At 42.4% G+C, this 23,319-nt stretch overlaps 1 protein-coding gene across 3 annotated transcripts in view; it reads left to right on the top strand.

Annotated features, from left to right (window-relative positions):
• Positions 1-515: 515 nt before the first annotated feature.
• Positions 516-23,319, top strand: part of LOC308120016 (latent-transforming growth factor beta-binding protein 2-like) — a 112,357-nt gene continuing 89,553 nt past the window's right edge. For all 3 annotated transcript variants that reach the window (XM_080480371.1, XM_080480370.1, XM_080480369.1), the window contains exons 1-3: positions 516-1,265; positions 4,341-4,414; positions 20,897-21,167. In XM_080480371.1, coding sequence (XP_080336497.1) covers positions 889-1,265; positions 4,341-4,414; positions 20,897-21,167 — 722 coding nt within the window. In that variant the 5' untranslated portion in view covers positions 516-888. The remainder of the gene's footprint in view (positions 1,266-4,340; positions 4,415-20,896; positions 21,168-23,319) is intronic.

The following is a 23,319-nucleotide window of genomic DNA, read 5'->3' as shown; positions in this document are numbered from 1 at the left end:
TATAATAATTCACATTTCAATTTTGGATCGAATAACTAAAATTCATGTTTGACATCTTGATTTCTGTCCACAGAAATATGCTGGAATGTGCTTTGAATGCAGATAAAGAAGTTATTATGACTTCGAGCAGTTTGTCTGAAGAGTGACTTTAAAAACAAACAGTGGTTTTCAACAGTAGTTGAGTCTTCTCTCTATAATGCAGTAGCCTGTGGCTGAGAGTCAAATTGGAGTTAATGCTTAATGCAGCTGCATCCATATTAATTCCTGCATTCCTCTTTCTAACTAAATCCTCCCCAAAAGACCAACAGCAACATCATGCAGCTTGGCAGAGAAAGTGCGTGTGGGCACATGGACCGAGCGGTGCTGTGAGTGGAAGCAACAATACAGTCGACAAGGGGGAGTTTCTTCTTGCAAAGCGCATGCAATCCTCCACAAAAAAAAAAAAAAAAAAAAAAATCCGAGTGACTTCAGATTCAAGGAGGTGCTGATATTCATGGGAGCAGGATTCAAACTCTCACTTGGAGCAGGAATAGAGCCTCAGCCTGCGCGCTCCTCTCCTTTTCTTGTTAAACATAAACTAAAACAGATGGAGTAATGTTTGCTTAAAATAACTCCTTTTTTTTTCCATCGCTGAAAGGACAAAAAAAAAAAAAGAAAGAGAAAGAAATCTGATAGTTTTTCATTTTGGGGCTGCAGTTAAAAACTGATTTGATAAGCTGAAGTCTCACCTGGGCATTATGAAGAGGTATCCAGGCTTCTTTCATTCATGGCAGAGGATGCCGTCCTGCTGAGCGCGTGTAGACTCATCTTTCATTTGTATTCGAGTTGATTGAGACTGTAATCTGCCCCTTCTTATTTTTTGCGCGGTACTTTTAAAAACTTTTCAACATGGACCGTGCAGGATTTGCACTTTTATTGCTTTTGGCGGTTGCGCACATGCGGTTCGGTGACGGTCACCGGGACGCGACAGGTGGGAGGAAAGCGGCCGCAGGCGCGTCGCAGGCGCTCCGGGACCCGCAGCAGTCCCGGGGGATCAGTCAAGGTCACTCATCCTCCAGGATCAGGACTCTAATCCGCCTGCCCAGGGGAGCAACATCCGCCAGAGAGGAGTCGGGAGCGGTGCGCGCGGCGGGCGCGTACCGGGAAGAGGTCGAATCGTGGCCGCGGGACGCCGCGCAGCGCGCCGCCAGACAGACGCAGAGGACCAGAGTGAACCGCAGGCAGAACAGCAAGCCCGGCTCCGCCAGCAGCAGGCGGCTCTCCGGGTAAGACTGACAGCCAAGAGCTCCACAGTGTAACAAAACATGTTTTGTTTTTTTCTTTGTCAAGTTCACTGTGAGAGAAATATGTGTGTGAATGTGACCTATTTTACTGTTCATGTCTCCAAGAGGTGTCCTACTTCAGAGGAGACTTCTCCAGCAAAGGCAAACCAGTTGATGATGTAACAGGGGCTGCAAAGTCTTGTATAGTAACAGCTGTAGGCCAACTCACCGAATGCTGTATTGTACCGGTATGTCTTTTACCATCAGAGGCAGAACATGGATGGGATGATGGCTGTGGTTCTGCTGATCACACATCTGATAGTAGAGGATCTGTAATGAGCAGCGAATGTATACATATATATATATATATATATGAATGAATGGGTGAACTGTGTTTCAACCATTTGCCACTGTATCATCAGTGTTTTTTTCCTAATGGTACAAGGAGAGTGGCATGGCCAGCAGACTACTTCAATGTGTGTGCCAGAGTTTGGTGCTGTTGCCTGTGGCCATGCTGTAGTGGCTCATCCACAGCACTGGCTGGTGAACATTTCGCAAATTTGCCTAGTGATCAGAAACACCTGTTTGTCCAGTGGCTCTCCTTCTCCCACTTTCTCCCTGGCTTTCTCTCTCTCTCTCAGTGCTGCAAATGTCTGTTTTTGTCTCTGTTAAACTCCAAACAGGACGGTGGGTTGTTTCCATATTAGAGCTCTTTTCTTTTTGTTAAATGAAGCCTCGTGCATCCAGCTCCGTTTGTTCCATAGGGACAAAGCTTGATACACACTGGAGGGGTGAGTGTTTACATAATAATCAGAAGGGGGAGTTGAAGGGCTCACCTTGGGTTGCAGACAGTAAAATATAAATGAAACACCACACATTTGTGTGTCAGAAGAGGGCAATCAGCTTATTTTTCTGGACAAATCATCAGGGGAATAGGAGGTTTGCAGATTCTTACCTAGGACCAGGGTGTGACTTGTAGGAGGGGTGAATCCCTCCGCCCTCTCGTGGTCTTTGCATCACCCGCTTTGCAAAGTTATTTTTACTGGAGGGAGGGATAAAACTTATTTCCCCTTATAGTGATTAAATCCAAATAAATGCGAGCTGTTGACTCTGACACATGCAATTGGAATCATTAAAAAAAATAAATTTCATAGTGTGTCTTCATCCAATGCACCTGTGATTCATAATATCTTATCGTCTTACACTTAAATTCAAATTTTTTTTTGCATTGATTTCATTGTAAAATTACACATTTTTTCATATTCTGTTTCTATCTAATATCGCCCTTCCTCCCAAATGCTTATAAACATCCTCCCTTCGGCATTTATCATGAATTACACCCTCCAAATGACATGTACTTGCTCGTTTGAAGCGTAATACTGGAAATCAAAAGGACTGATGGTATTTCATTCCAGGCTGTGCCCCCTCCGCCTGCTCCCACCTCCTTGCTACTGACTCACTATTGTGGTGTAGGACCCTGAAAACTAATACCCACTACTTAACATCTAGCCGAGGGGCAGAGCTGCAGTCTGGTACTTCCATTCTCCTCGTGCTGTTTCTGTCCAGCTCATAAATGTGTCATGTCGTGCCCCCTCCGACCGGCGCTAATCCATCACACATTAAAAGACAACATTTCTGGACACGTCTGTCACTCAGGCAGTTGCACTGATGCATGGTGTAGCGGAGGTGCTGTCTATTTTAAGCGGCGTGCAAAGAAAATAGCTGCCCCCAGAATTAGATCCAACATGCTTTATTGCAGCGCGGGGCGAATACCTTGCTTGACATTGCCAAGAAAACATATTCCAGTGTTGAATGAATAGGGTTCTTTGAGCTTTAAAGAAGCATAAAGGTGGGGTTATATAAATCTGCGGGAACCTTCCCTTCTACTACTCTGGGTGGTGATTTTAGTAGTTTGACTCATTAGCTTCCAATGAATCATCTGCTGCTTATTAGGGAAAGTGCTTGCATGACACATTTCCCTGTGGAATTCCTACTCAACATTGACTATACCCTGCAGCACTTCACTGGGCTTTACATTGGAGTTGACTCAGCGTGACTCCTTTTCTGTTTTCATTGCACCTGTCAGATCCTTGATGGCTCCAGATAGCCCGGCAGTGAAGTAATACTCCGCAATGTCGCGCTCGGGTTCTGATAAAAACACAACAAGGTGCGAACAAGGCGTTATCTGCATGTACTCTAACCTGCGGCGTGATACTAATTATGATGTATAAAGGTCTCGGTTACATACATAAATCCCTCGATTGGAATTTGGACATGATGACTGACGAGTTTGGCGCAGGCACGGCCCGATGTGTTTGATTTATGACAAAGCGGAGGCTGCCAGAGGGCCCGAACAACTGCATGTTATCCCTGTGACGCCTCAGCAACACTCGTAGCATCTAATGAGCGCAATCCAGCCGAGGTCAGTGAGTCAACCCCTGTTATCTTCTCAAATCACCATGAGTCAGACATCCACTTACTGTAATATCTTGTGAAAAGATGATGGGGCACAGAGCCATGCCAGCGCGTTGACTGTTGCCCCGGAGTTGCTCTTGCGGTCTGGTGCCTTTTCATCTACCTCGCCGCTAAAATTGGTCTGTGCTGCATGCGCGGATTAGAGAGCGCAAAGAATCCAGTTCTGACTGTTTAAAACTTGTCATTTCTAATTTGTTCAGTGATTTATAGAAGGTGCAGGGTGTTTTTTCGTGTCCCGCGTGTCCGACATAATCCCTTTAAGTCTCAGATAACTTTGTATTTGTTTTCACTCTCGCATAACACAACCAGGGACTTGTGGGTCGACGTCCGGATAAAGTTTCATGAGGGTTTTTTTTTCTTTTTTATCAAATAAAAACCAATTACAGAGTAATCTCAAAGGTTTTCGTATCAATACACCAGCCATATCACAACAATTTGAAACTATAACAGCCGCTGCAATCAGATGGGTTTGTCATGCAAGCGCTGGAGGCCCTCCACGCTCAAACTGATATGGGTTATAAAGAAGCTCTTTATTTTCATGCGTGCTTGAGAGAAATATTGTAATTTCACCCTGCTCTCTGTCTTTGTGGTCTTTTTGTTCAGACCAAACGTCTGTGGAGGTCAGCAGTGCTGCTCCGGTTGGGCTTTGGCTCCGGGAACCAACCGCTGCATAAAACGTAAGTGTGTTTTTATGTATCTCTGAATAAACGAAGCTTCATCCAGCCACTTGCATTTCACTTTGTGTCAACCAAGGTCATGCAAGCGTGTGAAGGTACACACACACACACACACACACACACACACACACACACACACACACACACACACACACACACACACACACACACACACACACACACACACACACACACACACACACACACACACACACACTGACATACATTATGTGTTTTAGAACTTTCTTCCCTTGCAAACGCTGCAGACAACAAGGTTTTACAATCTCGCACACACAGGCTGAAAAATAACACAGTAAATGGCTGCTAATGACTGTGCTGTCAAGTGGAATTGCCCTATGAAAGATTTTCCTGAGCATTATTGCCCCCATGGTCATGTACATCATGCAGTGTTTGCATTTTCCTTTAATGTAAGATCATCGTTGTGGAATTACCAGCACTTAGCACTTGGCTCTCTTTTTGACACCAGCCTCTAATTATGGGTGGAACTGCTTCTTCTTTAAGTTGACCACAGCAGTGTTGGATATCTTAACTACCAGGTAATTAAAAGTCAAATAGGAGACACCGGCTGGGAACGAACAATCACCCTCTTCTTTACAGTAAGTGCAGAGAAGGGGAAGCATTAAAACTCTTTATTTTATGTTAATTTATAACTTTTCTGGCCCTCTACTTACTTTAAAATGATAGATTTAGCTGCAACTGGTGCCAGATTTACTCCTTGCATGTTTCCAATTTACATTTATGACCGCCATTGTTAGCTGAAATAACAGGTTGGTGAAAGGACTGTTTTTAGTCGAAGTTATCTTTAAATTTTACAGGCAAAGTGAAACACACACTGCAAGTGACATTTACCTAGCAGTTTACTCAGCAGACTTTTTTTTTTTTTAGACTTGTTTACTGTTGTTTCTGTTTCCTCTCTGCTAATTATCCCCCCTCACACAAACTCACACAGTCCGCACACATTTCACTCAGTTACACAACAGGCTTCTTCTTATTAGAGACCCTTCCCTCGCTCTCTGCTGAGCCGCTTCCCATTTTTTGCCAATCATCGGATACTTACCGAGGTGTAAATTACATCTAACATGTAGCTGTAGTTACACAAATCAAAAGAGTAAATACTTTCAATCTGCCAGGGAGTGACAGGTTCAGGCGAACGCGTCTATGTTAAACAAGGCAGGGGGACCGTCCAACCATCTGGACCCTCTTACAGCTTGGCCCTGGCCCAGGTCTGACTGGAGGCCATGCTATCATCAGCTGAGTGAAGCCCCACGGCCGGCAAAGTGCCAACACAAAGACCCCAGACTGGAGCTGGGACTGGAAGCCCCCACGTAGAGGACCTCCGTGGAGGAAAACAGGCTCAGGCTATCTTTATTCCGTCCTCGCCTGAGACCCGGGCTGCTTTATTAGGAGATGGCAACAAGAGAAAACATGTTCACAGTGGGGAAAAGAAAAGGAACAAACCTGTCGGCAGGGGGCAATAGTAAAAAAAACATATCGTGGCTGAGCCGCATCTCAGAAATCCTCCCTGAAAGGACTGAGGTAGCGTCTAATATTCAAAGTGTCAGCTGCAGGACTTTACCCACAAGGCTGGATTGAGTGTCTGGAATCATGGCTTCCAAACAATAACTCCTTGTTTCAATTGGGTTGAGAGAAAAGCAAATATATGACGGAAATTGGATGACTAGTTGTTCGCTCCTTCTTGTCTTTAGAAGTGTGTTTATAAAAAGATCTACGTCTGGGTCTCTTCGGGTCTGCACGGAGATTGTCATCTGGCTCGTGAACGGCTCGATCCTGCCCACGTCCTGGCAGGAGCAGACTGCCTCTGTTCTCAGCTTCAGCGGGGGATGGCCAGCAGACATGTTTGTGTTTTAAAGCTGAAAATAGCCTTTTGTTGTGCGATCGACAGCTTTGATCCATCTGAAACAAACTCATGTCATGTTTGTCCTCTGTGCGAGTTAACGGCATCAATTAGAGATGAAAGTGTATTATAGTTTATGACTGTGTTTTTACCCAACAAATGTTAATTCTATTAACAGCGGCTGAAAACCGAAGGTGTGTGTGTGTGTTGTGGTGGGACGGTAAAGTGAGGCCAGTTGTGAGCTTGGCTTCATTTCAAAATATTTACTCACAAACAGGATAAAAATTCCTCTGGAGATGAATGGAGGATTCATTCTTTCATCCATGTTGGTGCAGTCACATCTGCTCATCAGTTGTTCAGATGAAGAACATTGATGGTGAGGACAGTGGGCTCCATCATTCCCAGATACAGTATCTATTGATTGGACTTGTGAAAAAAAAACAACTCATAATAAGACAAGAAAACTTTAAGATTTTAAGATTGAAACGTCCTGAGAGTGTATGTGTCCACCAATGTTTGGCTTCACTGTAAAGTTTTATTGAATCAGAGATTGGTCAGGGGGTCCGCGGCCTTTCTCAGGGCAATCTCAGGGGGCTACAGGAAAGAATGATGGGAACATTCCCTTACAGGAAGAGAAGAAGGATTTATAATAAAAGGTGATCGGACGGCCACATTATTGTTGTTTTCAGTCATTTCTTTTGACAAATGAAAGTGCCGTGAAACTCTGCAGATGTTAATAGCTCATTGGTAAATCATCTGACGAAAAAGTCTGATGGTTTCCATCTATTTTAAACAGTTTGTAAAAGTACAACAAAACCTCATTTGTTCGACATGCCAGTAATTATAAGTCATGGGAATGTCGTACATCAGCCGAAACAGTAATTGCCAAAAAGGAAAAGCTGCATGTTGGTTTAGTACCAACAAATCTGTCCCCAATGGCTTGGATTGGAAATGCTAATGTTTACAAAATAATAAGTTACTTAGCTGCGGATAAGGATGGAAGTTTGAAATGCTGGCGTATTTGAGGATAAATACAGTAACCTTCAATTACACGTCTTATCCATCAGTGTAGAATTACTACTTTAATGTTTTCGTTTACGACATTTCTCAGAAAGAAAAGCTATTGATGGAAAAACTCCAGAAACGCCTGATAGCAGAGAGCAGACGTAGATCAAATATATTTGCTTGTGGCTCTTCTTTAAGGTCATATCTGTCACTGTTGTTGCCTGAGTATAACATTGCGTACACAAACAACCCTAAACCGTAACCCTACCCCTTTTCTTGTAATGTGTTCCCCCGCGTCCTCAAACTAAGTGCTTTAATTGTTGCTATAAACTGAGAAAAAAAGTAAATTTTGCTCCCCATAAGGTAAATCAGACCACACACACACTGACACACACTCTTAATCTGTGCTAAGTGAACTATTTGGCAAGCTGGTTGGTTTTACGAGAGTCTGTGTGAGGCGATACTGTGGCAAAGCAGCCTCACCTGAGCACACATGAGAAACTGTAATAACTGGTCATATTTGTCTGGTTCGCAGTTGTAATTTCACATTATACCAAATTGAATTTGATATTTAATTGAGGGTTCTATTAAAAAAAACAACTAATAATATTACTTAGAGATAAGCCTTAAATGGTGCATTCTAATGCATTCTGGACTACTAAATACTACATTGTGACATATAGATTTTGCATCTGCAGATATAATTTCTAATGCCTAAAACCACGCTCTCACCCCTTCTTCATTGAACTAAGAGACAAAAATAGGATCCTCAGTGTCATAGCTCTTTATACATTAAATGATATTACCTAAACATTTTGTGAAATCCTACCTGTTCCTAGTCTTTGTAGTAGGGATGCACCGATACAGATACCAGCATCGGTTATCGGGTCTGATACTGAGGACTTGTAGAAGCAGGTAGACAGGAGAGCACGGGCGATGTCGGCGGTTTGGAGATTCTTCAAAATTAATGAAATTGACGAAAGTAAAACAGATCGTAAACTATGTTCTGCCAACATATCACGAGGAGGTGAAAGATAGTTCGTACGACACCAGCAACTTCATCACCAGAGACATTTGGACGTGCAGAGTGAGCCTGATGTTGCTCATTAGTATAAATGCTCAGTGGATCGGGAGTATTTTAGTCCGAGCCGCGCTACATGCTACATGCTACATGCTACATGCTACATGCTAAAGAGTGTCGGGTCTCACACACCAGCGACGCTACATGCTACTACTAATCCTTTTCAAAACTTTGCCATTTAAAAGAAATTTCAAAAATGAAGCGTTTTTACATAAAACGTTGTCACGTAACGGGGCCCCAAGAAAGGTGTGGTATCCATGCCAGTAACTGTACTAATTCTTTCGATGGACGTGTCCGTAAAACATAAAAGGGATATCTTTGAGCCCAGTAAATGTTGGTATCAGTTGACCTTTTAATGCATCCCTAGCTCTGAAATATTTCACCCTCAAAGGTTTGATTTATAAGTTAAGTTTGGAATCCATGTGCACTGCATTGAGTAATGCTGGCTTCTCTGGTTGACATGACTGTTTTAGTAATTGGATTAATGGCATGCTCTACCACACACAGACTGAATGTATGGGACAATATAGAATAGTTAAGACCAGGAAACACAGTCAGGGAGAGATTCCCTGCAGCACACACAGGTACTGCTTATTATTTATACCAAAGCTCACACGGTACTCCCTGACCAGCAAGCTTTTGAATTAATCTCACCACGCTATACATCACCGTGTTTTTCAAAGCAATGTGGCGCATATGGCAACATGCTGCATGATAAGAACCCCCCCCCACCAAAAAAACAGCCCACAGATGTCTCCCCGTTTGAGCGCGTTGTCTCTAAGAGAGCTCAGATGAAAGGTGCATTATTCACATGGAAGAATAAAGTTGTTTTCAGTCTCTTAAGCAGCTGGTGATTGACAGAGGAAGACGGAAGGTGGAGAGGAGTTTCTTTTTGATTTTCCTTCCAGCTTTCTTTGGCCTGCTGTGCTGCTCTGAGCCCCGTCGTCGCTCCACAGAAACTCCTCATGCAGAAAAAGCCTCTCGCTCGAGCTCTCTGTCTCTCTGTCGTATTTACCTTTGCCATTGCAAAGGTAATGTGTCCGCTGCTCTGCCAAGCAGAAATATAACATGTAACATGCTTCCCCTGGAGTAGCCGGAGCAGAATTACAACCCCTCCGAGTGTGGACTCATTGAAACCCATGTAAGTAATGTTAGAGGCTCCGTTCATTTCGTCAACTTTTTTAATACACATCATAACTTTGGCTAAACTCTAGCACAAGTCTTCTTTTTCTTCTTTGGAGCCGAAACTCATGTGCGAAATGCATTTAATGCTTGTCTACCATGTGTCAAGCAGCTGGTATCAAGGACGTACACGTGTGAACGTTTTCTGACCTCCAGAACGGTACCCCAAAAATATGCAGGTTCACCATTTGCCCCTAATAGATACAAGCCGTGTCAGTTTGCTTTGTGTTAACCTCTCTGACACAGAGCAATAGTGTGAAGGCATCCATCCACATTTTTTAGACTCACAATGAAGATCAAGAAAGTTACCTGCGCTCGGCACTGCCGGGACATTTACTCCTCACAGGCTTATTTATTGTGCCCACCAAAGGCTTGAGCTACTGTTTTCCACTTTGTAGGATCGTGCGCGACAGATAAAGGTCACAGACGTGTGACGCCGTGCGCACCCTGACCCACTGACTCGCCTTCCTGCTGAGTAGCACTGCTAAATGCATTACTGATGATATGATGAGTCAATATCCTGCGGAAAGAGAGCAGTTTTTTTTTTGTTTTTATTAAACTACACGCTCCCACAGGAAGGAATTGGAGAGTTTGTAAGCTTTTATGATGAGAAGGCATTTTATAGTGAACAATTGTGATATCTTATTTGGGGGTTAATTGTCCTGCGAAAGGAGAAAGACAAGACGATGGATTGAACCAACAACATATACCGTATAATGAATGATTAGACCAAAATGAATGTGGCTGGTCGTGTAGGGCACATTTATAATGCTTAGCCTGCAAAACATGCTTTATACAGATGCATTTCAGAAGATTAGAATGTAATCATCCCACCATTATTAATCATGTTACCAAACCAGACTGGGACCATTTAAAGACTCATAAATTAGCTGATTACAGTCTGACACAATGAGAAATGAGAGGGAAACCAATCTTTATTATATACATTTATGTAAGAGTTTCGCTTTTTTATAAATTGAATTACTGAAGTGATTGATGAAATTAAGTTTTAATGATATTATAATTTTTTGAGATGCACTTGTGAGTCAAATAAAACAGGAGCAGACACATGAAGGGAAGCTGAAGCTTACTGGTGCACACACACGTTACCACCAGTCGGACATCTGTCATGATGCTGCCAGGAGTAATCTAGGCTTAATGACTCCTTCCTCTTCCTGTAAATGTTGTTTAGAAATGTAAAAACATTATTAAGACCCCATTTACACAAAAATGTTTCAGAAAGATTTTGCGTTTTTGAAAACGATGTCCATTTACACGGAAACGACAGAAATGCTGAAAACTGTGTAGTTTTCATGTTGGGCCATAGAGACGGGGTCGGGGCATTTTCAAAAAGTTGGGTATTCAGTGACTCTGAGCCAGTGATGCCAGTAATATGACCACTTCTTTGAGTAACGAGTCATCTAACGCGTTACTATTTCCAAACCAGTTATCAGACCAGAGTAAAGTTACTTAACCAAGTCACTGTGCTTTACTGTTGTTGGAACTCCTGAAATATCAAACACTTTCGGAAAAGGCGGAGAATGCCTGCCACCAGAAGTAGAAATATTTTCGGGATCATTCACGCGCCGACGTCATCCCTGAATTGGAAATTAGCAACCGCTGTGGAGTGAGGGGGCAGCGCAAGGGATTGTCGAGCACCATTGTCGTGTAAATGGACCCTCAAAACGTAATGAAAGGTTCCCATTTTTGCTTCCAATCGTTGGTTCGTGGAAACTTTATGGGAACATGCTCGAAAAAGAATAAGAAGCATAAGCTTATTAAATCCTACCTCCTCTCTAGTCAGTCTTTTCGCATTCTTTTTTTTCACATACTTCTAGACTTTCAGTAACTTAAATAACCACAAAGCAAAGCAAACAAGAGGTAAATAAACTGAATATGTCGTTTTGTAAACGGGGCCTACAACAAAAAGTTCGGCTTATTCTAGCAGTTCTTTATTTGATGATATGTAAGGTCAGTTCAGGCTAGTTTTGGCCGAAGCTCAGAGAGAGCAGCTCTGAAGCTGTTTTCATGTACGACACAAGTAACAAACACTTAAAACTTTAATGACTCCAACTGTGTTATTGAGTTTATAATCAGTTACTCGCTTGTTAGTGGCGATACAGTAAAGTTTTACTTTATAAGGCACCTACAATCATACCGTTTAATATGTGTTGAGTCAAACTCCAAATAAAAAAAATCCCAAAGACCAAGGCCTGAATCAGGCGAGGGAAGAAAGCGAACACCAGTGAGAACCCGTGCAGCTTAGCGGCACTCACTGTTTTACAAGAACAGGAGGAAGTTTTTAAGATGCTGGTGTTTCTGGTGACGTCATTGAGCCGTGGAAATTACAGCAACACAGACAGCCACAGATCCCTCCTCAGATTTATGTGTGTGTGTGTGTGTGTGTGTGTGTGTGTGTGTGTGTGTGTGTGTGTGTGGGTGGGGGGGGGTTGCACAGTTTACAGTTCAGGGGCATGACACTCTTTTGGCAGCCTTGTGTGGAGTTATGGTCCATTAGACAGATCCTGTAATCAATACACACCCCACCGTCCCAAACCCCGTGATTAACATAGATACCGGACGGCTCGCTCTCAGTTTGTGTCCTCAAACCAGGAGTGCTGCTTTCTCCGCTCCAGCTGCTGCGTCTGCTTGCAAGGGTGCAATTGGGTCCTGTTTTGGCCTCCTGCGCCACATGTTTTTGTAATTGCTACCATAGACAAAAAAGTGTGGCGTGAATGAGGGACTATTTATCATTGGCACTTCGACATCTCTTTGTAGAAATTACTGTTTTGTTTATTTGTAAATCTTTGTTCATAAGCAGTAGAAAGAGAGGAGGAGCGCTCTTAATCATGCAAAGATGGAAAATGTGCTTCACGCACTTTATTAACTCTGGTTTTCTTTACTCCAGTCCTCCTAATGGAAAATTGTTTATCCGCTGCAGCAGAAGCAAGCCTGCGCTGGATTGACACTTGCAGAGCAACATTAACGACTGGTGCCTCGCTCTCTTCGCGCGCACACACACACACACACACACACACACACACACACACACACACACACACACACACACACACACACGCTCCATGAGGCCGGCGTGTCGTTGGGGCAGCCTGTAGCCCACCATATATCATGGCACCCTCCTGCTTTAAGACCATATGGAAGTTGTTGGGATGTGATCCCTCAGGAGGATGGGGTTTGTGGTTTTCTTTTTTTTTGGTGAGCACCACGTCTCACACAGAGTCAGCTTTACAAGTCGTAGGCGCACTCCCCCAGATCCAGATATCCTCCACAGAGCCCGCCAGCATGTGGCCCATTATAGGCTGACTGTGGGAGCTGGAGGGGGGCGTGGCCGAGGCACAATGCAGCACAGCTAATAGTAATGTACACAGTGTCATGGGTCAGATGTAGGTTAACAAAATCCCCCTATGGAGTTGAGGTAGCTTTTGCAGATTGAAAACTCAAACTACTGTACTGGATCAAAAATACCCACACTGGGATTGGAGTCTTTGACAGCAGCACCTTAATCTGGCGAAAATATAATCTTTGTACGATTTACCAGAGGGTGAAAACGAAGGATCCGGTTTTGATTAGAAAAATAGAGTGTTGTTTCTGAAACAGCAGACCAGGACTTGGTTAGTCTGGAACGATCGCACTCGTCCTGGCAGTGATGTGGAAGTCACATGTTGCGAGGAGATTAAGACTCGCTGGAAATGCCTATCACGGAGACGCAATTGTATTAGCTGCTCAATAGACCAATTCTTCAGACAGTAGGTCAGGATGAGAGGATGATTACTCAACTCGTCTGTCCTCTGCGTTTCCCACAATCTCAAACACTTGACCTATTTTTTCATGAGATCTGTCAGATTGTGTGGAGACAGCTTTGAAGAGGCTCCCGCCGTCATGTCAGGAGGTTTACCGGATCTCGTATTCAGCGACAGGAGTTTGACACTGTGAACGGTTTCCTGCACACTGACAACAAGTTTCAGAACCTTGATTTCACTGTGCGTTCATGAGTTTCTAAGAGAAAGCGATACGTTACACATCCCAGTGGGAAAAATAGATCTGAGCGCTGTCCAGCTTAGAATTTGCCATTTTTCCAGTGGAAAGTTTATGAGAGCTCCCAAGACTTCACTCAACATTAGTGCATCTATATGGGAAATACCATTTCCGAATGATGTAATTTGTAATAATCAAATTGTATGGCGGTTAGAGTGAAAAAAGCCGGTTCTTGTTGAGAACCGGTTGCCAATGTTTCAAATCCTTGGAATCGTTTGCCACCACACAGCACAAAAATAAATGTGCAGTTGCTCATTTTGTTCATATTCTGGCCCTGGACGTATTTTGTTTTTATTGAATGACGTGGCGACGCCATTTACCAGTGCAGCCAGCAGGAAACATGGTGGCATGTAAAAATTCTCGAAAGTTTTGTTAAATTTCACGAGAAAGGATGACAACAGGGCAACCTGCAAGACTTGTAAAGTGGATATTTCATCAAAGGGAAGAAATACTACCAATATGCAGAAACATTTACACACACAGCAGCCAGAACTTTGAATGAATGTTTAATCCGCAGCCGTTTCAGCTGCGGCAACATGAGCGCATCCTCTGCTGTTAAAACTGCAGGTTTCATTTTCAAATATCAATCGATAAGAGAATCGATAAAGAACTGAATCGTTAAGCAGAATCAAAAATGGAATTGGAATTGTAAAAGTCTTACCAATTCCCATCCCTATCCAATATAGTTTTCTAGTTAACAAAAACAGTATTTCAATATGTGAAGATACAACATCCATCGATGTTGTGAAGTATGATGACATTACTCGCGATGAATAAATGCTTGAATATGATGTTGAGACTCTTCAGGATTTCTACTTAATAAGAGAATAACCAAGGTCCTGTTCTTCTTTTATACAACTTTAACCACCCTCCCGTTTACACGACAAGTGAAAATGGAAAACTGAAGTCCGTCTACATGACAATGGTGCTCAGAGCCACAGGAAACACAACTTTTTGAAAACGGCTCCCAAGGTGCAACTTTTTGAAAACACTCCGACTTGGTCTCCGTGTAAACAGGGGAAAATAAAACTTCTTTGAAACACTGCTACTGCACAGGTGAAACATGGCCGTAGAAACTAGTTCTTCTGCACATTTAGATGGACAATAATAAGTGTTTTCTACAGAGGGTCATGACTCTCAGTCCATATTCTCTTGGGACTTCGTAGTTTCATAGTTGACAGTCAATGTAATAACAATCCAACTTCGCCTTTTGTCCATACAAATGTCCTTGTACTTGCCATTTAAAAAAGCAAAAAAAAAAACAAAGGCACCCACTAGGGGCCCAGCATGAAAACGACATCATTTTCAGCATTTCTGCTATGTCCGTGGAAACGGACATCATTTTGAAAATGTTGTAAACTTCAAACTTTTCTGAGACAAAAATACAAAAATAATGTGTTTTCACGTTTTATGGTAAACAGGGCCTAAACCGAACTTTTCATCACATGTGATTCTACATTTCCCACCAGGTTTGTTTCAGAAACAGAGCAGTTTGTTGACTTTTGACCTGTTGTCATCAGGTGTGTCCTAATGAAGTCAACTTCCATACGTTGTCGCAATAAGTTGGCATGCAAGAATGCGCAGTTCATTAAATTTCTTAATCACAGTTCAGTCAGTTATCGCATTGACAATAAATTTACAATAGTGGCTCAAGTAATGGAAATGTTTTCTACTATTTATCTCCAGATTTTCTTTGCTGTCATGTGAACGCTCCCAACTGGGAGATGAGACTTTCCCAACTAATGAAATTCTGAGACACCATCTGCATGAATACACCATTCACCTGTTCAGTAACACAAGCACCCACATACACATTTCTATAACATTGTTAAGACAGACAGACAATCCAAAGTAAGTTGCCTAATCTGAAAATACATTTAATTCTGTCATTCTAATTTTCCCGCTTCCTGTGTTTCAGTCTCAGAGTTTGAAAGAGGCTTTAGTCGAGCCTTTGGTCATTTTCTGCTAACTTCTAATCTCCGGAGCTACTCCCAGCCCCCAAATCTCATAATGGGGCATAATGCTCTCAGCCTGTTAGAAATGACTTCCCAAGATTATTGTGATTATGCTTTCATTATCAATATTATTTTCAGAAAAGTCGGGTTACCTCTGGCGCTGTTGACCTGGGTGAAGCGAGGAGACTTCTCGACATGTTTGAACTATGTCAGATATTGGTTTCAAATTGCTCCTCACTGAATGAGAGGACTGTAAAGATTTGATGGGTTGTATTACTTTCAGTCAGAGAGAGGCGAAGGTGAATCTCTGGTGGATTGTAATGGACTGCAATGGAGAGCTAAGTTGGAAACGAGAGTCCAGTGCAAGGGGGACGATAATGGCAATATGCTTTACACACACATGCAAACCTAAACTTTTAACAGGTAACTGTAACCCACTGCAGAGATTATGAGCTATGCTTACCTTAATAAAGCACCTGGGAATCTTTTAACCCATTAGGATCAACGTTTGAGTGCAACTCCCTGCAGAGCCGAGAGAGTCGTGTGCACATACTGATGAAATGACATAATTCCCAAAAATTCCAGAAGGGATAAATGTTCCCTGATTTGTTGAAACGCATGTAGGGAAGAAGCAGAATGATCCATGTTGATCATCCAGAAGCTCCTGCAAATCTTCATGGCTTAAAGGTATTATATTGCTTTAAATCTTTATGTTTAGGGTTATACATTCAATGTGATCAACTCAAAGAACTTTGTTTTCAGGAGTAATGTGTAGTATGCTCCTGAGGGGTGAAGTGTGCCTAATGTAATTATGATTAAAACAGCAAAAATCAGGGTCAGGGGATAAATAGATTAAATTAAGGTTTTACCTGGAAAACAATTCCACAGTAAAATAAATGAAAGTGACTGTTTGACTGACCTAAAAAATACAGAAATGCTCAGAAAACAGCGAAAACTCATGTCAATTTATAATTGAATAGTGTAGGTAATTGTCGTGATGAGCGGCTTTATCTTTTTACTGGAGTGCTCTGTAGCTCCGACTAGTGGCGGGTGGCTACATGACAGTATAGGAGCATCAATTACATGAATTAAACACTAAGGCCTCGTTTACATGTCAATGTTTCAAGTGTAAACTCATAGTTTTTGTTTCAGAAAGGTTTGGTGTTCATATGTCAACATTTATAAAATAAACGCAGAAATGGCAGTAATGCTGAAAACGATGTAATTTTCATGTTGGGCCACTAGTTTGTGCTGTTGTTTGTTATTGGAATGAAACCACACACAGGCACACAGAGAACAATACGCTATTAACATGGCAAGTACACAGACATTCTTATGGACAGAAAATGAAGTTGGATTGCTATTACAGGTGACTCTCAACGATAAAACTATCAAGTCCAGGGAGATTATAGAATTTACAATATTTATTTTGTTGTGGCGCACATCCCTAGATCAAAGTGGAGGTATACTTGAACCCCCAGGTGCAAAACTCACGCTGATTACATCACATGAACCTGGTAGTTTATTTGGTATATTCAGTTCAAATGGAAGACACAACGTACTTAAATATGAAGTTGAAGGCATTTTAATTAAGTCATCGGTGCATCACTGATGTGTTGCTGATCAGCATGTTATTGCAGAGAGTTCCTCCAACTAAAGTCTAATAGCCTCCTCTTTTCAGATGACTGGACGTGGACACATTCTCCAAAAACTTGGCCAGTCTGCCTCAGTCATAATTAAGGCTGGAGTGGCAACGGCAGGAATGTTTGCGATTTCTCGTCTTTTATTTCAGATGGATTATCATTTATCATTACTCTCGCTAAGTAATAATTGCTGCACATATTTGTGAAATGGATGGAATGCGAGGCAATTAGTTTTAATGATGTGCAAGACAAATCTGCACGGCAGCAATTATTGTGACAATGTGCTCAGCAGCCCCGAGGCATGACCCAGAGACGACACAGACAGGCGGTGACTCTGTACGTCGCGGCTACGCAGGGTTCATGTGGGGCATCACGGAGTCACCGACCTGTCCTCGCTGTGATCCACGGAACACGGGTGTCAGCTTACTGAACATATCCCACTGTCAGCCATGAAGAGTGCTGGCAATAAAGTAAGTCGTTGCTGTGACACGACTACAATTAAAGAAATAAAAATGGAGGTTGCAGTTACAGCTTGGTATTCGTTACTTGTGTCGTCGATGAGAAAACAGCTGTTGTCTCTCTATGTGTCCTGCAAAGCTCGTGTTTCAATGGTTAGTTTGTTAAATGTAATTGGAGACGCTTCTCACTAATTTATTGTTACGATAATAACATTTGCAGATTACATATCGTGAAAGACTAAATTATGTTTTCATCCAATGGATATTTCCCCGTTTTCACGACATTTCAAATAAAAATACATTGTTTTTATGTGTTTCTTTCAGAAACGATGAAAGCGCTGCATTTAGCGTGCCAGTCCATGAGTTTGCACTGTTAAGCGCAGATAAACGTGCAGTTAAGGCTATAAACCATAACAATAGGAGTATGCATCATACACATATACAGTATACATTTGTATGGACGGATGACAAAGTTGGATTGCTATTACGGTGACTCTTGACTATAAAACTGCCAACTCCCAGGGGAATGTGGACTGGGAGTCATGACACATCCTGAGTTGGCCAGACAGGTAACACAGCACAGAAAGATTTCACAAGAGCAAACAATTACTACCAAAATGACAGTGAAATACATTGAAATGCCCCCAAAATTGTTCCTATATGTGTCGCATTATGCATGTTTTTACAGACTCCCACTGACAGCATGGCTTTGAGGCTAGTTTGATAGCAATGACTTAGGAATTAGGAATTTATGAATGTGAAAGTTGTTCCAACTGACCACTAGCAGGGTGACTGATTTAATTAGCCATTGAGTGTTTCTGTGTATTATTAGCCTGCCCCAATAACATAATAAAGCAGGTTGTCTTCCATCAATGTTGGTTCGATCCCTCATCTTGCCCTATCCATGTTTAGAAATGGTCTTGGGAGAGACGTTGCTCATAGGCCATGAGCAGGTTTCTGTCCTGGTGTCTGGAATGGCCTTTTCTGAAGTTATCGCCTGGAGAATAATGTCATATTAGTCTGTGGCCTGTTTTAATGCACCGCTTCGTCACTAAACATGAGGTTGAACAGAGTCAGGACAAGACGGCGGCACCCAGCCAGGACGTACTTTAGGTAGATGATGTGTTACTTCTCGTCAAACAGAACTGAGACAATTCCTGTTTTATCCCATTATGGAAATTTCGGATCACAGACCAAATTGTGCAAATCCTCAACCGCATCTCTTAAAATGTGTACACCTCATCAAAAAGAGGGTGTACATTTCCCTCGGAGTGGTTGAACGAAGTAGTCAGTCCAGATAGAATTTGTTTCACCATAATCCACACAAGAGTGATGATTGTGTGAAATGGAATCCTCTGTTTGTTAGTCTTTCTCATGAGACCACAGCTTGAAGATGTGTAATGTTGGTGGTTTGCAATTAAACATGATCTAAGAAAACCAGAATAAAAAGTTTGTTTTCGTCTGCTGGAATTAAACACAGTTGTGACACGGTGCTGTCATGTTTTGGCGCTCGGGTCACCAGAAACAGCCTCCCCGGGGGGGGGGGGGAGGTCCGGCGCGCTTTCACTCGACACTGGAAGGAAACATGAAGTGGCCTGAGCCGTGCTGCAATAACAGGAAGCGTTCAGCAGGTAGACGGGCTGTTTGCACCCAGTGGGGTCCGATTCTGACTGCCAGCACGTCCCCGCTGCCAAGAGCCGTGTTCCTGCCTGCGATCTGTCAGTGTCCACAGCATCTGTGTCAATAGCATTCCACAGCGCTGTTGACAGAGGGCCGCTGTTTGCGTTAGCCGGCACACACCGGTGGCCTGATTTAGTGTTTGAGGACGATGTCATAAATCCCCGAGTGCCGCCTACTACATACATTTGTGTCATAAGAGTACAGATTTGTTTACTTTGAATTGCGTGCCACAGCGTCTTTCAGTGCTAAGTATCTAGAGTGAGATGGGAGGATGTGCGGTGGCCTGGTGGAGCAGCACAGATTATTTTTCCATGACCACAGAGTAACCTCTGCGCTCCGTATCTGATAAATATTATGCTCACATTCATCTTTTACGTACTGTAAGCACCATCAGCTCCTGTTTGTCTTTTGGGATAACGGATACAGCTTTATAGGCCATTTCTTTGCAGATATTAGCAGTTTGGCTCCAGTACATGACCTCTTTTATTACAAACCCAATTCCCAAAAAACATTACCTCAGAAATGCAATGATTTGCAATTCTTATAAACTCATATTTTATTCCTCATAGAGCATAAACAACTGAGACATTTCAGCGTATCAGAGAAAGTAATAGCTCATTTTGTATTTCTTTAGCATCCCGTCTTCTCTTAGCACATTTCAAAAGAATAGGATAACATCTATTGTTTTCTAATGCAGGATGTCACTGGAGTTATTGTTTCATGGCACTTTTTAATTATTGACAAATAACAACCTTCTCTGAAAGAGATTGCTCTAAAAACCCTAGTGTACTTTTTCAGTATTCACAGAGCCTTTCTAGACGTTTTAGCGGCCCACACTTTGGGCAACCTCGTACCTTCAAAGATGCAAGCATTTGAAATAATCTGGATTCCCTAGTAAACCTCCTGAAGTATTCCTGAGCCCCTGCAACAATATCCTCGGTTCAAACAATTTACCAGTCAGTCGTTGTCCCTGTCCCAACTTTTTCAGGATGTGTTGCCTCCATGAATCTCAAACTGAGCAAACAACTTTCATTGAATGGTAAAATTTCTCAGTTTCAACATCTGCTAGCTATGTGGTGTTGGTGATTTGCGAATCACGGCATTTTGTCCTTTTTATTTACATTCAACACAGTGAGGTCAGAACTTTTGGGGAATTGGGGCCATTTAAGTGTGTAACAGTGAAAGCACACAGGGGATCTGAGATCAATAACAAAAGTTATATTTAGGAACGCTCTGCGAATACAATTGGCGCGGGGGCTGAGAAATTGGATAAGGATATAATGTATGTGATATTATACGTTCAGACTAAACATGGCCGTTAAAGACTCAGGAGAAATAGAAGCTGACAGCCCCTCCAGGCTGTCCGCTGAATAAAAAGAACGAAAAATGGTGAAGAAGTGAAACTAATGGCCCCTTGATTGAATCATTTTGAAGTGATCCTCAGTGTTGAGATCAGGGAAACTCATTTCTGCTACTGCTCCTTCATCCAGCGGGGGGGATACATGACCTGCTGAGAACTTGATCTCCATCTGTGCTCTCTCCTCAGCGGACTGCCAGCCCCCCTGCCAGAACCGCGGCTCCTGCAGCCGGCCTCACACGTGCGTGTGCCGCTCCGGCTTCCAGGGGCCTCGCTGCGAGGAGGTGACCCCCGAGCAGGTGTACATCCGCGACGGAGGCAGCCTGAGGCGCGTTCAGCCCGGCTCCAACCCTTTCCAGAAAGACCAGCCGCAGAGAAGGCCCTCGGAGCGGCATGCCATCGACACCACCAGGGTGCAGACCCTGCGACCTACGACCACCAGACAGCCTGCGCACGCCGCGTGAGTCATGCTCTCTACTTCTTCTGGGTGCAGCTAAAAATAGCATCACAGAGTTTTAAAAAAGACGTTTAAACAGGAAAGACTTTCATCAGCTTTCATTTACTGAAAGTGGTGACAAACCCAGACACAACAGCTTGTTTTTCAGAAAAATACCCACTAAAAAAACATGTTGTGAAACTATGTCATAAAGAAATAGATTACTGTAAAGCCACTACTTTTAGCAGTAATGTCTTAGTAACTGAATTCTATTGGTCACAATGTGTCAATGTGTCTTATTAAAGCTGCAGAGCTGCTCTCTCTCAATTTTCTGACTGAATAGGCCTTTAGCTTTGGTGCTCTATTGAAGTGTCCATTTCACCAAACTCCTGTTTACCAAAGGAGAAATGCCTCATTACTCTACTCCCCTCCATTAGGGCCAATTTACACGCCAACCTTCCATGTAAAAACCCATCGCTTTTGTGTTTTCATTTCTGACACGTTTTGCATTGACACGACTGCATTTAAAAAAACGATGTCCGTTTATAGGGAAATGGCAGAAATGCTCAAAACGATGTAGTTTTCATGCCAGGCCATGAGCTGATGGTATTTGTTTTTGTAATGAAAACACACACGTGTGCAGAGAACAATACACTATAAATGATCAATGGTGGACATTCGTATGGACAGATGACCAAGTTGGATCGTTATTACGGGTGACTCTCAGCTATAAAACTACAAAGTCTCAATATGGACTGGGAGTCATGACACTCTGGAGGCTGCCATTCTTGTTATTGTCCATCTGCTTGCACATGAACAGAAGAACTGTTTACTATGGCCGTAGTGGCCATGCGCAGTAGCAGCATTTCAGAAAAGTTGTGATTCCATGTAGACGGAGACAAAGTGTTTTTTTAAAAAGTTGCTTTTTCCCTCGTTTCCATGAAGACAGAGTCGGCGCATTTTCAAAAAACGCCCCAAATCACGATGAAAGTTTTCCATTTTCACGTGTAAACTCTACGAAAAGAATCTTGAGACATTTGACAATAACAGCAGTATTAACCTGTATCAACAGTGCTGGGGATACTTTTGGAACCTCAAATTAATCTTACTTATTTATACCTCTATAACGTCTATAATTGAGGTAGATCATTGTATGATTTGCTTTGCTTTGAAAGCGAGGGTTTGTTTTAAAGTGAAAGTGAAGCAGTTATGTTATCTTTCGTGCATAAAGAAAGTTAATTAAGGCTAAACTCAAACTTTCATTAAACACACAGCTGGAGTGAATACTGCACTTTTCTCACAGAAGATACCTGTTAAAGGCTTTCACTTTGAAACTGAATGCTTTAATATATATTATATTTTACACTTATCACATAATGCTCATAAGTTCTATCTCTAATTCATTTAATAGATTCATGTTATCTTTACATGGTATTTATTGCTTTTAAAGTCAGATTTTTTCTCATTTGTATCTAAACTCCTACAGTCCCAAAAGCTCCTTTTCTGCTTCTATCGTAAATCCCACCCAACTATTCATTTGCAGCAACTTCACTACCTATAATCAATTACAGATTTAGATTTATATCAAAAACCTTTGTTTTTCTGCAAAAAGACATTTAAAGGAAATCAATCTGGCTGGTGATCTATTTTAGTGTCGAAGACGATGTGCCTCCATCCAGTCCAGTTTTTTTTTTTTTACTCCTAGGTCAGTGCTTTCAGGAGAGTTTGCTGTTGGTAAACTGCTTGAATTTGCTTGTCAAACACATTTTGTGGACTCACTCTGCCCCTGCAAGCAGATCCACAGATGGCGGCCATTCCACAGTAAGGAACTGATTTAGCAGTTTTATTGGCTGAAGTGACCGGGCCTTTGCACTTTTGCGCTCCTTCAACTCTGCCGTTTCATTTCGGCTCTCAGCTCATTGCGCCCATGAACATTAGGAGGCGTTTCACTTCAGCGTGTTAAGTGTATGCATGTGTTACGTATGATGCGGTTTTGCATAAGGAGGTGATTGTTTTAGCTGCAATATCTGTCACGCAGGCACACTTAGAGAGAAAAGACACGTTTCACCATTAGAAATCATTTAAAGTCTGGTGAACCAACAGTAGTTCTTATTAACACGTTTAGTGCTAGCTGTGTTTATCACCATTATAAATCAAACCAGATGACTGGGTTCAT

This window comes from Lipophrys pholis (genome assembly GCF_963383615.2).
Source record: "Lipophrys pholis genome assembly, chromosome: 14".
Taxonomy (NCBI): domain Eukaryota; kingdom Metazoa; phylum Chordata; class Actinopteri; order Blenniiformes; family Blenniidae; genus Lipophrys; species Lipophrys pholis.
Note: the sequence above shows the minus strand (reverse complement) of the source record. Positions and strands in the feature narration are given on the sequence as shown.